The sequence below is a fragment of the Aotus nancymaae genome, unplaced genomic scaffold, assembly GCF_030222135.1.
Source record: "Aotus nancymaae isolate 86718 unplaced genomic scaffold, 86718_ANA_hifiasm-v0.15.2.pri h1tg000158l, whole genome shotgun sequence".
NCBI classification, from domain to species: Eukaryota; Metazoa; Chordata; class Mammalia; order Primates; family Aotidae; genus Aotus; species Aotus nancymaae.
Window position 1 is genome coordinate 79,224 of NW_026988573.1, and position 16,488 is coordinate 95,711.

At 60.5% G+C, this 16,488-nt stretch overlaps 1 protein-coding gene across 4 annotated transcripts in view; it reads left to right on the plus strand.

Moving 5' to 3' along the window:
- NTNG2 (netrin G2) overlaps nucleotides 1–15,371 on the plus strand; it is an 81,508-nt gene extending 66,137 nt beyond the window's left edge. The window contains exons 6-10 of one of the 4 annotated variants that reach the window (XR_010340869.1): nucleotides 2,751–2,774; nucleotides 3,786–3,932; nucleotides 7,700–7,768; nucleotides 9,360–11,135; nucleotides 11,680–11,768. Coding sequence is in view for 3 of the 4 variants with exons in the window: in XM_012457930.3 (XP_012313353.2) it covers nucleotides 2,751–2,774; nucleotides 3,786–3,932; nucleotides 7,700–7,768; nucleotides 9,360–9,751 (632 nt within the window). In the remaining variant the exon portion in view is untranslated. Of the gene's footprint in view, nucleotides 1–2,750; nucleotides 2,775–3,785; nucleotides 3,933–7,699; nucleotides 7,769–9,359; nucleotides 11,642–11,679; nucleotides 11,848–13,537; nucleotides 13,673–14,409 lie in introns of those variants that run through there. The other 3 variants (XM_012457932.2, XM_012457931.3, XM_012457930.3) reach the window with 3 other exon arrangements.
- The last annotated feature ends 1,117 nt before the right edge of the window (nucleotides 15,372–16,488 follow it).

Genomic DNA, 16,488 nt, shown 5'->3' on the forward strand with positions numbered 1-16,488 from the left:
AGGGCACGGACGCCCTGGTGTGCTCCCCTGACCCCACCGTTGCCACAGTGGAGCAGGGCACGGACGCCCTGGTGTGCTCCCCCAACCCCACCGTTGCCACAGTGGAGCAGGGCACGGACGCCCTGGTGTGCTCCCCCGACCCCCACCGTTGCCACTTTACAGATGTCGGCGGTTCTCAAGTGTGTGGCTGGTGCCCAAGGCCCTCCCAGGCACTTTCAGCTTCGCCCTCACATAGCCCCGCAGGGCGGTGTCCTTATTACGGCCCATTCTCCAGATGAGCAGACCGAGGCCCAGTGACTCTCAGGGCCTTCCCGGGTCTCACAGTGAGTTCTGTGCAAGCACCAGGGCTTAGAGCAGCTGCTGGATCTGATGCCCACACCAGGCTGGGTCAGTGGGCTCCTGCACCCCATCTGGGCATCCTCCCTGGACGGGTGAAAGATTTACGTGACTTTAGGCTGATGAAAGCTGCAAGCCACATGCAGAGGCCATGACAGGCCTGTCATGCACGTGCTGCAGCAGGCGGTCAGACAGGCCTTTGAAGGGGTGACTTGGCAGGCACCAAACAGCACTCTCGGGTCTTCAAAGGCACAAAGAGCGCCCCAGGGGCTGGCAGCCCACTCCAGCCGCTGCCTCCTCCCAGCTTCCTGTCCCCAGTCCTTTGTCCAGACCCTTTCCCAAGGCCTCTCTTTACTGGCTGTCACTCTCCCCCGACTCACAAATTTGCCTATCCTTTGTCTGTCCTGAGGGCCTCTCTCCCTTCCCTCCTCCCTGCCCCCATTCTCTCCATCATCACGCCCTCCTTATTATTATCTTTTTTTAGAGACAAGTCTCTCACTCTGTCTCCCAGGCTGCAGTGCAGTGGCGCAGTCATGGCTCACTGCAGCCTCAACCTCCTGGACTTAAGCGATCCTCCCACTTCAGCCTCCCAGCTAGCTGGGACCACAGGCACACGCCACCATGCCCAGCTGATTTATGTGGTTTTGTAGGGACAAGGTTTTGCCATGTTGCCCAGGCTGGTCTCGAACTCCTGAGCTCTAGTGACCCTCCTGCCTTGGCCTCCCAAAGTGCTGGGATTCCAGGCGTGAGCCACCACGTCTGGTCACGTCTGGCTTTTACCTTCTACTTGGCCCCTGCAAGGCCTCCCGTCTGCCCATCGATGGGCCTGAGGCTCTGGTCACACCTAGGAGGACCCACTGTCCCCACCCTCACCCCTAGTCACCACCTCTGGTCTAGCCAGCGATGGACAGACAGGCCTGTAGGGGCTGGGCAGCTGAGGCTTCCTTATTTAGGGGAAACTCCCAGAGCTGGCCCCACCTCCAGCTTCCCTGGGAGTCCCCCAAGCCCCAGGAAGGAGGGGTTTCTTCTGGCGTGTGCAGGGGCAGCGGTGAGGCTGGAGGCACTGCTGTCCTCAGCACCTGAGCCTCCTGCCTTCCCTGGGGCTCCAGCAGGAAACAGCCCAAGGAGACAGGCTGATTTTGCCCTCTCCTGCCCCTGTCGTGACCCCGCCTCAGTAAGTGGCACGGACCCCCACGGGGCCAAGCTGCAAGTCTGGGGGTCACCGGGACTGGTGACCCTCCTCCCCCATGTTCTTCCAACTTCACTCCATCCCCCCAAGTCTCTCCCAGTGCCCCCCTCAGCCCTGCAGTAGCCCTCACTCCCGATGTCTTCCCACCTCCTCACCCCTCCTCTGGCTCCTCGCCCTCCAGGGCCCAACTTAGAGGACCCAGGATCTCCCTGTGCTCTGCCTATGTCCCACCTGTCCCCATGGGGCCTCACTCGGTCACCACCCAGTCCAGGTCTTTGCTCACTGTGGCTGCATTCCAAGGTGTCCTGAGGGTCTAGCAGGTGCCTGCGCAGACCTGGAGGTGGAGGAAGGAGTGGGTGAGGATGGGCTCCTCTCAGGCCTCCCGGGCCGTCCTGCTGGCCGTGCCTTGACTTGCCTGGGAGAAACCCATGTGCCACCCCTCCCACTGCCGATCCCACAGCGCCCTTTCTCGGGAACTCTGTGGGGAAAGCTGTGGCACCAACTCCTTCCTTTTGCAACTGTGACGAATCTCACCCTGGGATTTCGCCCTGGTCACACCAGGATCATCGGCCTCCTGCATCCCCTGGACACAGAGACCTGCCAGATTTGAGTCAGGCCTCGCCCACTCCCAGCTGTATTTCTCCCCAGCCGTGTGTCCTCAGCTGTGGAATCAGGAAGGAAACTCCCTCATTGGTTTTCTGTGAGGATGGCGCGGTCATGTAGGGGATGTTGATACTGTGCCCGGCACGTGGGACGCACTCAACCCCTGGTGGTGGCTCCCAGGGTTTCTCGGCTGGTTTTCCAGCCACGCTGCCTTTGTTGGACCGGAAACCCTGCATACAATGTCCTTGTCCTGCACTCCCCAGTGGGTCCAAAAGTCTAAAATAAGAGGAGTGTGTGTACAGCTCCCCATGGAGGGTTTGGCACCCTTCAGCATGTCCCCAAGGATAAGTCATGGCTCTGAGACTCAGTGTCTCCGTCTGCAGACTGGGCCAATAGTGGTTCCTCTCTCCCAGGGCTGCAGTGAGGATGAAACGGGATAATCCACCCCTGTCCCGCACCCTGCAGGTCACCACCATTGCTAGCAGCCGTGTAGTGGAGCAGGTGCTCTTGAGAGAGGGACACCCCCAAGTGTTTCTCCTGCCCTGCTGGCCCCTCTGCTAGGGGGACACAGCCAGACCCCTCCCCCGCAGGCAGCCAGCTCACGCCCCTCTCTCTCCCGCAGGTTCCGCTGCAGGTTCCTTTGGCAGTAAGTACACGCCCGCAGAAGGCGGCCGGGGCCCCACTGCACCAGCCTCTTTGCATGTCCTGGAAAAAGCAGGAGAGAAAAAAGGGGCTTCGGTGTCCCCTCTGGGACTTGGACCCATTCGCTCTCTCCTCTAATTACGCCCCATCTGCTTCTCCACCTCTCGCCCCTCCACATCATATGTCACATGTCGTGTCATTTGGCCGTGGCCTGCGGCCCCATATCCCAGGCTCTCCCAGGAGCTCCATCAGTGCTGCTTCGGAAAACGGGACAGGACCTTTTGCAGGTCCCTTGACCCCTGGGTGGACTCCCCATTCCTCCTGCCACCCAGGCCTCTTCTCTCACCCAGATCTGGGAGAGGAGTCTCTCCTGCCAGGCGAGAGGGATGTGACCTTCCCCGACCAGGGCAGACTCCACTGCCCAGCCTGACCCCAGTGGAGGCAGCCTCCCTCTTGGCAGCCTCTCCAGCCAGCTTGGCCCAGGGCTCTGCTTGTCCAGGTCAGCTCAAGTCCCAGGAGAGTCGGTCCAGGGAGGGGCAGCTGCAGGAGGTTGGGGTCCTGAGAGTTCTCCAGGAGGGCAAGGGTGACATGGTGCCCACAGGCTGTCTATGAACGCCATCGAGGCTGTCCCCAAACGCTCACAGGGTGTCAGGCACAGCCTCCCATTTCAGCCTTGCAAACCCCTCCCCCGGGAGGTGGCCATCTGCTCTGAGAGGCAGGAGGAAAGGGCTGGTCAATGTCAAGAGCCAGCCGGTAGCAGATCCCAAATCTCAGCAATGTCTCTGGGGCGCACCGTCACCCTCCACCACGGCTTTGTGGGGCCCCACATCCCATCCAAGTTGTCCTTCCCGGACCCAGAGAGCCCCTGGCTGGGAAGCCAGTGCCAAGAGGGCGACAGAAAGATGCTGGACCCTGCGGGAATGCTGGTCGGCACGGCCGTGGTAAGTTGCTTCTCTGCGGTGTCCCCACCCCAGCAACCCCCCGACCCTCTCTTCCTTTTCCCATCTCTCGCCAGGCATCAGCAGGTCCCGGAAAGACCCCAACCCCGAAGGCCCTGTGGCCACCGCGGCCACCACAGCAGTGACAGGGGCCCCCACCACTCCTGTCCCCTCTACGTCCACTGTCTGGGCCCCCACAGCCCCCAGCACCCCACAGCCCACAGGTGGGTGCCAGGGTCCAGTGACCCCTGCCGTCCCACCTCTCCCGCTTCTAGCCTGAGTCACTGCCTCTCTCGAGGTGGGAGGGTCAGCAGCCCCGGGGGGAGAGCAGGGGCTTGGCTCTTAGAGACGCTAGAGCTGTAGAGCTGGGGGGCCACAGGCCACAGGGGCTTCTAGGTTGCCTGGGTCAACCTGTTCCTGAGCCCAGCCGGGGGACTCAAGGGTCAGTTCAGCTTCCGAAATCGTTTTCTCCTGCCTCTCCAAGCCATTGCTTGGAAGGGCTCCCAGACCAGTGTGGCCAGACGGCTGGGGGAACTGGGAGGAAAGGTGCTGGGGGCAGCGAGGCCATCCTGACATGCAGCCGAAGACCGGCCTTGTCTCCCAACAGGGCTTCTGCCTCCATGGTCCCTGAAGCCCCGCCCACACCCCGCCCCCACCTGGCGCCCAGGGCCTCTCTGTCCCCAGCCCCTCAGCAGCCCACCGTGGGATGGACAGAGCAGGGTTAGCCCAGAAAGCAAAGGTCTCTGATCAGCAGAGCAGAGGATGCCTCTGGAGCTGGGTTTGGACACCAGGGGCTGCGGGGAATTTGGGGGCTGCATGTGTGGTCCAAGGCCAGGCCAGGGGCAGACATTCTGCCCCCACAGGGTTCTACCACAGACAAGCATGAAAACCTGATTCTCACTCCCCTCCAGAGGAGGGATTCGCATATATTCAAGGCTGGGGGTGCTGGGGTGGGCCTCTGCCCTCACCTGGACTCACCTGGGGAGTGTCCCTGGACTCTGTGCACTGCAAGTGCCAGGGGGCTGAAAGGATTTATTCTTCCCAGAGGCCACCAGGAAGACGGTGACCAAGGGAAATTCTTCCTGGTCCCAGCCAGGGAGGGGTGCCTCAACAGCCTGCCCTACCCTGTCCCCCACCACCCTGCAGGGAGGACCTGGTAGGGACTCCTGACCCCTTTGGCAGTGCCCTGGCCCGTCCTCTCTCTGATCCCAGGGGACCTGCCCCACTGCTCCTTCCCCCTGGAGGGCGGCATTTCTAAAGGACAGAGTCCCCTCTGTCAGCTTCTGTGTCTGCCTGTTGTGAGGTGGGCACTCAGGCTCCCCAGCGGAGGCAAACGCCGAGAGAAAGTCCTCCTCCTCCTTAGGCCATCCAGGGCCGGTCCCCTCTTCCTACATCCTTCCTTTTCTGTGGGAGGCATTTACAGGAGGCAGGGGCTGGTCAGAAGACTGGAGGATTTCGGGGAAGCCTCCTGACCCAGAAGTCCTCCTTGGGTGGAGGACATGGGTCACTCTGAGAATTCTGGACTTCAGTCACAGGTTGGCCCAGACACAGGGGACCTGTGTTGCTTTGTTGCTGATCCTGTGGTGGGCAGATAGAAGCAAAAACAGTGATGGTGGGTGCTGTGCCTGTCCCCAAACAGTGGTCTGTCCGGCTGGGAGGTCAGGTACTCTCCATGTCACATGTGTGCACATGCACACCTACACACATGCATGCACAAACACACATGTGCACACACACACACACAGAGGAAACTTGAATCCATTTGCGGAGCTGCGTCTGACTTGGTGCCAGGGCAGCCATGGGGGGCTGGGCAGATTGTGCAAAGTTGGGAATTAAAGAGGAAAAGTCAGAGGCTGGAGTGGTGACTGTGGGGGAGGTGAGGGCCCCCCTCAGCGAGCAGGAGGCATGCCCTCCCTGCTGGTGAGACAGTGTTGCTCTGCACCCTCAGCCCTGTGTCAAGAAGTGGGACATTAGGGGAGGAGGTGGCTCGCCCCAGCCCACGTCTAGGGGCTCCTCCCTCCTCTTCAGCAGCTGGAGCCCCCATTAATAAAGATGATCATTGCAGCTGCTGAGGGTGAGTTCCCCTGGGCTAAAGGCTGTGCTGGGATCATTGGATCATCATATTCTGGGCTCACCGCTCTGTGAGATGGAGGCTGTTATTCTCCTAGTCCCACAGGTGAGGGGATCGAGGCTTAGGAAGCAGCCGCTGGATTTTATGATATGTAAATTACACCTCAATCAAGCTGTTTCAGAAGAAAAAAGAAAAGAAAGAGGCAGTGGCCCAGGGTCCCAGGGTTATGGAGAGGCACGGGCAGGATTTGAACTCGGGGCACTGCAACTCAGCCACCCAAAGCTATTGCCCTGAAGCCTCCAGGATCTGTGAAGTAGTGCTTTTCTTTTTGAGACAGAGTCTTGCTCTGTCGCCCAGGCTGGAGTGCAATGGCGTGATCCTGGCTCACTGCAACCTCTGCCTCCCGGGTTCAAGTGATTCTCCTGCCTCAGCCTCCTGAGTAGCTGGGACTATAGGCGTCCACCACCAAGCCCAGCTCTTTTTTTTTTTTTTTTTGTATTTTTAGTAGAGACAGGGCTTCATCATGTTGGCCAGGCTGGCCTCGAACTCCTGACCTCAGGTGATCCACCCGTCTCAGCCTCTCAAAGTGCTGGGATTATAGGCGTGAGCCACCGTGCCTAGCTGAGGTTGTGCTGTCTTTAAGGCCTGACTTGCAGGGCTTCCCAGTTCTGAAGGAGCAGGCCAGGCTTCCATGGGGCCTTGGCACACTGCACGGGCCGTGGTGAGAACTTGCTTCCCGCACACCTGAGTGTGTCCCTGGGCAGCCCAGCCAGGACTCTCCCCCATCCCAGACCCCGGTCCCTGAAAGATCCTGAATCCCCCCGGGTGCCTCCCAACAGGTGCTTTGGGCTCTTTGACCAGAGTCCTGCTGGGCCCCCGAACTCCTGGCCCAGATGTTTCTCTGGGCTGCCGATGTTAAGCTGTCTGGAGGACAGCACTGCAGGCGCAAAATGCCGCTGGAGACACTAATCCTTCCCTGGGCTGGGCCACGGAGGGTGGAGGAAGATGGCTGCAAAGCAAATGCCTTCAGGGCTGGTTTTCTCGTGGCTCTAATTAAGCCCTTGCCAATTTGGGTCTGGCCGCCTCATCTTCCCACTGAACATCATACTAAAGTCAGTTGGGGTCCAAAGGCTGCCCGCTCCCATCTGGAAAGGCGTCCACACTTGTTAGCTGGTAGCTTTTCCTTTTCTTTCCCATAACCAACATTGTGTATAATCCCCTCAAGAAGCCAAAGACAGCAGCCCTCCCCCGTCCCTCTGGGTTTGGCCTTTGAAATCTGGGCCCAGGGCAGTTCTTTGCCAGCCCTGCCTGCCTTCCTGGCTGTGTGTCCCATGAGCCTAGGGGCTGAGCACTGTGGCATTTGGGGGTTGACTCATGCTGGTGAAAATGGGCCCAGACATGGGGACAGGAGAGTAGAAGGGCAGTGACCAGGGAGGCAGGTCGGACGCTGGGGGAGGCTCCCGTCCCAGGACTGGGGCTGGACAGGAGGCCTAGGACACTTCTGGACACATCTAAGATCTCAGCCAGAACACACGTCCCACTTTGCAGCCATTAGCTAGAGACACCAGCTCGGAGAGGTCTGGGCCCAGAGACGGGGCCTGGCCTAGCTCTGTCCTTCGGCTGGAACGGGGACCAGGCAGGGAGTGTAGAAGGGTCTCGCTGAAGAGTAAGCACATTCTCAGGCATGGGGCTGCCTCCCGTCTAGCTGGCTTTGCGTCTGCGTGGCCCCCACAGGCTGCAGTAGTGTAGATGCTGCCTCTGCAGTAGATTTGGACCCAGTTGTTTTGGCCAGTGTAGACACAGCCTCTCCTTATAGTGCTGCTGCTTCTAAGGGGCACGTGGGCGTGGGCCGTGATGCCTCAGTACGTGTCCAGCTCCACCCCCTCGCATAACTTGGTGTCTTCTGTTCTTCCCCCCAAGAGTGGACCAGGCCATCTACGGCTGCCCCTCTCTCAGGCAGGTGGTCCCAGGTGGTCATCCGTGCAGAAGGTATGGGGGGCAAAGCCTGTACGGGCCTGAGACCCCGGGGAAGCACTTTCTTAGACTCATAGGTCCCTCCCTCTGTAGTGGAAGTAACAGGTGTGCGTGGTGGGGACCTGGGGTCAGAGGGGGGCCACGGGAACCAACCGAGGGCACAGGTGTAGAATGTGGATGCTGGGGAGCTCTGAGGCACAGCGGTGGGGGAGTCACCTGTACTCCCGCCGAGGGCTCAAGTCGAGTGGAGGCGCTGCCTCTCATGACAGGAACCCTCTCTCCAGCCGCCCTTGCTCACAGGACACCTGGGCAGTTGCTGGAACCCAGGGAGAGTCAGAGGGGGCTTCCTGCAGGAGCTGGGGCCATGAGACCTCCGAGGGTGGACTGTGGTGGGTGAAGGGAGAAGGTGGCACATTCCAGGCCACAGGACCAGCCAGGGCAAAGCTTGGCGGTGAGACGGCAGGGAGCCTGACAAAGTGGAAAATGTGTGGGTTAAAGGTGGGAGGGAAGACCCTGACATCCTCTGGCACATGGGAGGAGTCACAGGGGCTCACCAGTAGCCATAGACACACCAAGGAAACGCCGGACTGCCTGACTCTCCAGAAGGGAAGTTGTCCCTGGGCCCAGCTCACCAAGCCTGGGTGGGGAATTACCACCTGAGGTCCAGGGAACAGGTGAGCTGTTCCCTCCAGCTCACCTGTCCAAATTCCCTCCAGCCCCAGCTCTAGAGCTGTGAGCAGGGCTTTGAGTGCCCTCTACTGGCAGGAAGCTCTGGCGCTGGAAGCCTATTTAGAGAGGGTCTGAGGTTCGGTTCCTAGGAACCTGGAGGACCTGGGTGTGGTGTCCTCTCCAGCGATGGGGACAGAGATGGCGGGAGCCATCGCTTCCCCGCCCTGGACTCATCAGGGCACCAAAACCTCCCAGAAGGAAGCTGAGGCAGTGACGCTCCCGGGACAGTGGCCTGCTCACCCACAGATAGGGCTCTGAGGCCCTGGTGGGATTCTGGGCTGGGGAAGGCAGGTGCCGTCGGCATTCCTTTCTTGACAGCACTTGGGAGTGGAACTCCAGGGACAGCAAAGGACCCACTTTGCCTGGAGCAGGCAGATTGTTTCAGAAAGGAAGGGAGATGCCAAAGTCCTTAAATGCCAGGTTTAGTCTCTGGGTTTGATGCCCCAGGGCGTTTGGAGAGGCGGTGGTAGAGCAAGAGAAGGGTGGGCAACGCGAAGCTGTCAATCCGTCTGAAAAACGTTTGGCTTCCGAGAAGGCCTTAGCACGGCAAGGGGGATGTCAGGGGTTACAGAAGTCATTTGGGGGGTTGATCCACCCAGATGTGTCCATGGTCTCAGAGAGGGACCAAGGGCGGGGCTGATTTGTGAGCTCAAGGGTGTGCCGTATGTCCTTCAGGAAGGGGCTCCACCTCCCTGGGCCCTGTGAGGACAGGGGCTTTGTGATTTGAGGCCAGAGGGGACTCTCCCGGCCCCTCTGAGCAGGCAACAAGGCTGCCTGCCCTAGAGCTGGCCCAGGGTGCCTTGGAAGCCTTTGCTGGGCTCTTCCCTGGGCAGCAGGACCATGGCAGACAAAAGAACCTGTTTCTCATCTCTCCAAGCTGTGGGCACCTCTGCCGCTGCCCCTGCCCCTGCCAAGGGCTCCAAACTTTTCCAGCTCAAGCCCAAATCTCCTCAAGTGATGCCTATTGAAGAATTCCAAGGTAAGAGGAAGGACCCAGGGCCCCATCAGCCCTCCCCAACACCTGTTCCCCAACCACCACGGGAAAAAGGCGGTGGAGGACAGAGGACCGATGCCTGGCTCGGAAACCCTCCCGGAGTAGCTGGGCCAAGGTTAAACAGAGTCTCTCTTCCCTACAGGCCTCCCTCCCCAAGTGAGCTGGGAGCAGGTATGAGTCAGAAGCCAGCTTGGGCACAGCGGGCAGGCCACGCAGCAGAAATAACCTGTCCCGGCTCCCCTGGGAGGTGTGACCCAGGGGCTCGTCTTGGTTGAAGCAGAATCTGGGACACACGGGTCACTGATGCTGCTCTTTGGGGCATTTAGAGGATGCCTTACCTTCTCCTTGTCTCTGGAGGGACAAAGTGAAGGGGACAGGTCCAAGTGGCCCACAGGCGGGAATGTCCACCATCTCTCCTGGGCACAGGCTGTTTCTCCAGAGTCTCCCATGCCCTTGATCACTGAGGCCAGGGCAGTCCCTCCTTATCTCATCACAAAAGGGAAGTAGGGTCCTCTAGAGATGCACAGATGGAGGCCGGGCGCGGTGGCTCACGCCTGTAATCCCAGCACTTTGGGAGGCCAAGGCGGGTGGATCACAAGGTCAGGAGATCAAAACCATCCTGGCCAACATGGTGAAACCCCATCTCTATTAAAATGCAAAAATTAGCTGGGCATGGTGGCGCATGCCTGTAGTCCCAGCTACTTGGGAGGCTGAGGCAGGAGAATTGCTTGAACCCAGGAGGCAGAGGTTTCAGTGAGCTGAGATCATGCCACTGCACTCCAGCCTGGTGCCTGGCGACAGAGCAAGACTCTGTCTCAAAAAAAAAAAAAAAAAAAAAGATGCACAGATGGTGTTTCAAGAGGGTAGCTGGTGTCCTTCCTTGTTCAGGGGCAGCCACGTTGTCTTTCTTGCTGGGGGAGTGGGGGAGTGGGGGAGTACTGTGTCCCTTAGTAGGAACACCAAGGGATGCCCCCCCATTCTGAGAGAAGGCGACTTTCCTCACCAAATCCTCCATGACATTATAGGGTTCACCTCTAATCCTGAGAGCCTTGCCCCAGGCGGTCACATGCTTGTCTGGTCCTCAGAGTGGAACTGATTAGGGAGGGGTCAGCCTGAGAACCACGTAGGGATGGGGTGCAGGAGGCAGCAGAACACGGTGGTGGTGGTCCTTGGTATGAAACCATGTACTTCCAGGAACAGCGAGTCAGAAGCCAGGCCAGGACCAGCGGGAGGCAAGCAGGTTCCCGGGGCCCCTGCTTTAAAGTGGCACTCACTCAGTATCCTGCAAAACAACCAAACTTGCAGAAAGCCCAGGCTAATGAGAAAGAGTCTGGGCCAGGCGCAGTGGCTCACGCCTGTAATCCCAGCACTTTGAGAGGCCGAGGCAGGTAGATCTTCTGAGGTCAGGAGTTCAAGACAAGCCTGGCCAATATGGTGAAACTCCATCTCTACTTTAAAAAAAAAAAAAAAAAAAAAATTAGCCAGATGTGGTGGCAGGCGTTTGTAATCTCAGCTACTCAGGAGGCTGAGGCAGGAGAATCGCTTGAACCCAGGAGGCAGAGGTTGCAGTGAGCCGAGATCGCACCATTGCACTCCAGCCTGGGCAACAAGAGCGAAATTCCGCCTCAAAAAAAAGAAAAAGAAAAAAGAAAGGGTCCGGTAGGTGGGGATTTTCCTCCCAGCCATCTTCCAAAGCAGCACGGGCAGGAGCTCCTGGCCCATTGCATCTTGTCCGGCGTCCATGCATGCATTCATTCACCCAAGGACACCATGGTGAGCGCCGTGAACCCAGGCGCCTCCCTCCCCCAGTGCATGGCCAGGTGGCATGACCCTGCCTTCCTTGCATGAATCACTTTCTAATCACCCTAGCACACGGGTATCCTTCAGAGAGGACTTGGCCCTGGCGCCCAGCCAGGCGTTAGGAGGTGCTGCACACTGGCCCTCCCTGGTTCCCAGTCTACAGGGCCAGGTGGGAATCCCTGGGCTCAGCCTACTCAGGTTCTCCTCCAGGTCCAAAGCAGGGAGGCCTGTCTCTTCCCAAATCCGATAGAAGGGTTGGAGGCCTAGGGCACCTTCCCAGGCCTTTTCCAAAGATGCCTTCCTCCCTCCCTGCATGACCTGGGGTGAGTCCTTCCTTGCCCTGTGCCTCAGTTTCCCTGAATGCTCGCTGACCATTGGTGTTTCTCCCACTTGGCCGGCCCAGACTGCGAATGCTACGGCCACTCCAACCGCTGCAGCTACATTGACTTCCTGAATGTGGTGACCTGCGTCAGCTGCAAGCACAACACGCGAGGTCAGCACTGCCAGCACTGCCGGCTGGGCTACTACCGCAACGGCTCGGCGGAGCTGGACGATGAGAACGTCTGCATCGGTGAGAGGACGCGGGCACCCACAGGGAACTCACTGGAACGCGTGCAGGGTGCACTGCACAGTGAGGTGGCCTCTGGGGCCCCCTGCATCAGAATCACCTGGGGAGGCTGTGGGAATTCTAACTTTAGGGCCCCGCCAGCTGAGCGTCTCTAGGGACAGAAAGTTCCAGAAGCTGCTCTATTAGTAACCCCCCCTTGTGGTTCTCCTGTAGGAGAATTGGAGTTGCAAAACTTACCAGTGGCCTTTCCCTCTCTGGGCAACTGGAGGGGACACTGACCCTTCTGGCTCCAAAGAGCTATGACTCTGGCAGGTGGCAGGCACTCAGCAGAGGCCACAGAGCACCTGTCTGGGGCTGGTGTGTGGGGGAGGGTGGTCCCCCTAAATAGCTCCTTTCCAGAAGGGTAGAGGAGCAGCCTATCCCTCCTCCTGGGTGTGGGGGGGTGGATGCCAGGTGAGGGCCAGAAGATGGCCTTGCTGCATGCATTTGGGCAAGTCCCTTCCCCTCCCTGGGCCTTGGTTTCCTCATTCATCAAATCGGGAGGCAGATCTGATCAAAGGTTTTCAGCTCTTTTTTGTTGCTGAAGCTTTTCTTCAAATGCTTTACCAGCCCAGGTCCAGCTTATAAAGCTGCTCTTCACCCCCGGTGGGCACCCGGTCTGCTTTCTTCCAAGTTCTGCTCTAGGATTGGCTTTGAGGTAGAGAAGGGAGTCCATCGGGGCCTGGGTCTGGACAGGGGACACACAAGCCCAAAAGACCAAAGCCATGACCGCCAACCAAAACCCACCAGCCTGGAATGGTTGCCCAGAACCCCTTGCCCCTGTCGTCGGTAGAGACCAGGTCTCAACCCCAGGGGCTGTCCCCCAACCCTGCCCAGCCAGGTCCCTTGGGACACTACTGCCCATCCCCCACGCAGAAGGAGGCTCTAGCTGCGCAGAGAAAGGGCTCTGGCAAAGCTGGAGCTGTCAGTCTGAATTATGGCGACAGCCTTCAGGTAATTCCATCAACTCTAAGTAATCAAAGACGCTGACGTCACAGGGAGCCAGCTGCAGGGACAGGACAGGGCCTCTGGATCCAATTAGAGGTGCCCCTACCCTGGCACCCTCCTCCTTTCCCTGGGTCTCCCTGCCTCCACCTAGCACTGAGCTGCAAGTTTTCTCTGGGTGGAGGATATTCGTCCCCTCCCACAGAGCAGATCCCCAAGGAAACTGACGGTGCCCCGCCCCCTGCCCGGCCCAGGAGCAGGGATAGGCTGTTCCTCCACCCTTCTGGAAAGGAGCTATGGAGGGAGGGCCACCTCCCCCCAACAAAGCAACCTCAGACTTGCTCGGTGGCCTCTGTTGAGCTCCTGCCATCTGTCGGAGTCATAGCTCTTTGGAGATGGGAAGGGTCAGCGACCCATCTAGATGCCCAGAGAAGGGAAGGGGCTGACCCAGGCCACACCAGTGTCAGGGCTGGGAGAGGTGGGGCTGGGTTTGTTAGATCCCAGGGAAGGAAGCCAGAGTCTTCTCTCCAGGTCTGGACACCCCGGGGAGTCCTCACCCGCCGTCCAGCCGCGGGCTCACGTGGACCCGGTGTGGGGAGCATCCCCTGGGGAGTGTGGAGACCCGGCTGCGAGACCGGGAGAGTGGGGGTCCCAGCAGACGGCGCCCACAGGTAGCCCTGACCGCGCGCCCGTGCCCGTGTTCGTCCAGAGTGTAACTGCAACCAGATAGGCTCCGTGCACGACCGGTGCAACGAGACCGGCTTCTGCGAGTGCCGCGAGGGCGCCGCGGGCCCCAAGTGCGACGACTGCCTCCCCACGCACTACTGGCGCCAGGGCTGCTACCGTGAGTGCGCGCCGGTCCCTGGTGGGCGGGGCCTGCGGAAACGGGGCGGGGCAGGACTGAGGCAGTGAGCGGAGCCTAGTGAGGCCGGGGCAGGGGCGGTGGGTGGGACCTAGCGAGACTGGGCAGGGCCGGTGGAGTGGGCGGAGCCTGATGAGATGAGGCGGAGCCTGGTGAGATGGGACAGAGCCGAGGCGGGCAGGGCCTAGCGAGACGGGGCGGGCATGTGGGCGGGGACACGATGTTCTTGGGGCGGGGCCCGGGTTGAGGGGCGGGACCAGGAGCTCGGGACGGGGCCTGGTGCTACGTGGGGCACAGTGGTGCCAGGTGGGAACTACGGGAAAGGCGGAGCTGGGGTTGGCTGGAAAGGGTTTGCGGGGACGGAGGGAAGGAGGCTGAGTCAGCGTTAGCCGCGGGCAGAGGGTGGAAGGACGCTCCAGGCGCATGGAACGGAACAGCACATGCACAGCTCTGGAGACTTCAGGCGTGTCTGAAGAACCGCACCGAAGCCAGTGGGGCGGGGGAGCGGGGCAGCGGTGGGAGGCAGGCGGGTCCAGATCTCGCCCTGGCGCCGTGACCCTCCGAGCGGGGACGTTTCGCACCCAGCGCGCCCGGAGCCTCCTACACCCCCAGTCTAGACGGCGCCCTCGGGGGCTGGCACAGCCCGCTTCGCAGGAGCTTGGAGGTGGGGCGGGGGGGACCCGGCCACGCCCCGCGCTGACCGCCCCCTCCGCTCGCAGCCAACGTGTGCGACGACGACCAGCTGCTGTGCCAGAACGGAGGCACCTGCCTGCAGAACCAGCGCTGCGCCTGCCCGCGCGGCTACACCGGCGTGCGCTGCGAGCAGCCCCGCTGCGACCCCGCCGACGACGACGGCGGCCTGGACTGCGACCGCGCGCCCGGGGCCGCCCCGCGCCCCGCCACCCTGCTCGGCTGCCTGCTACTGCTGGGGCTGGCCGCCCGCCTGGGCCGCTGAACTCCGCCCGGGGGACGCGCCCTGCACCGGGGGCCGGGGGTCCCAGGGTCCCGGGGCGGGGCCGGCGTCCGAGGCCGGGCGGCGAGAAGGGTGCGGCCGGAGCTGCTCCCAGGTGCTACTCAGCAGGGCCCCCCGCCCGGCCCGCGCTCCCGCCCGCACTGCCCTCCCCACGCAGCAGGGGCGCCTTGGGGCTCCGGCCCCCGCACCTGCCATTTGGTTTCGTTTTTCTTTTCTATTAACCCCGGCCCCGTTCCTTTTTTTTTAAATTTCTCTTTTTTTTTTTTTTTTTTTTTTTGTCTGGCGGTGAGCCAGGGGGTCTGGAGAAATGCTGCTCGCCCCACACCGCGTCCTGCCTCCCACCATACTGGTACACACGGGACTGTGGCCGACGCCCCGTAGCCTGTCCTGGCTCACGGGCGGCGGCGGACCCTGACCTCCAGTTGCCTACAATTCCAGTCGCTGACTCGATCCTGTTTTCTATTCTTTCTTTATTTTTCCCGCAACCCACCAGACCCCAGGCCTCACCGGAGGCCCGGTGACCAAGGAACTCATCGTCTGGGGGAGGGGGAGAGAAGAAAGGGGTGGGAGGCCTGGACACTTTGATTTGTAGAGAACTATTTTTGTTTGTATTCACTGTCCCCTGTGGGGGGACGGGGCGGGAACGCTGGTCACCGCGGCGGTCCATGGCGTAGAATCCGAGGAGTAAAGAGTCTGCTCACTGCTGCCTCCAGGGCCTGTTTTCTTTCTGTGTTGGGGACGCTGGGCAGGTTTGGGGCTTAGAGAGGAACCCACAAGAGAGCCTTAAAGAAACGGTTTCCCTGTTGGGGCCATCATTTCTCGGGGCCTTGCCATGGAAAGGCCCTCTGGGGTGGGTTCTGCCCACCCACTGCGCAGGCTTGGCTGGCAAAGCCCTCCCACCCCGCGGCCAGGCTGCAGGTGTCCTACCTGCCAGGAGCCTCCCCACACTGACGGTTGTCTCCCTCCGAAAAAGAAATCCAGAATGCACGGGCCCTTTTCTACAGAAGTCCAAGGAAAGTTCTCAGGGAGAATCCTGGTAGAGATTGAATCCCATGCTCTGACTGATACTCTCTGGGTGGCCGCCCCCGACAGATGTGTCACCTCGGATCTGTTGCAGCCGGAGCCTCAAATCCAATGTCAGGATTGGATTTAGCTGAACCCACAATTTGGCCACCGCCTCCTTCCATAGTTTCAGGTGGCGAGGTGGGCAGAGGCGGGCAGGGCAGAGATCCCAGGCAGGCCAGCAGCCATGTCCTCCTTACCTTCTCAAGATTAGGGAGGAGTGCTGGAGGGGACAGGGGCAGCTTGGGAGTGGCGAGAGGGAGCTCCTAGATTAGGGGCTCCTCTCCTGGGGCCTCTGCTTCTGAGGATCCAGCAGCTCTACCAGCCCTGAGGGCCACACTTCCCCCTCCGTCCAGCCTCCTGTTGGCCTGTGTTTATTTCGAAGCAGTCCCGGGGTCCTGTCCTGGTTGCTAACTGCTCCTACTGCTCCACCTCCAGGTGCCCCGGGCACTGGCTTCTGTCACCGCACCTGTGCTTTCCCGGCTGCAAGGTTTAGACCTGGGTTCTTCCCTCGAGTCCCCGAAGCTAAGCTAAGACCAAGTGGAAGAAACTTGGCCTTGGAGACAGCAGGAGATCACAACACAGAGAAGGAGGGGGAGGTACAACGGGACACTGCCTAGGACTCACAGCGTCCTGAGCTCACCGCCAGCGCCTCCTGGCCTCCTCTCTCAGCTCCCGCCCCAGCACCCTGCTGACCCAGAAGTGCCTTCCGCCAGATCCTGCATCTCCTGCAGCTAGCCCGTCTCCACCCTCACCTTCTTCC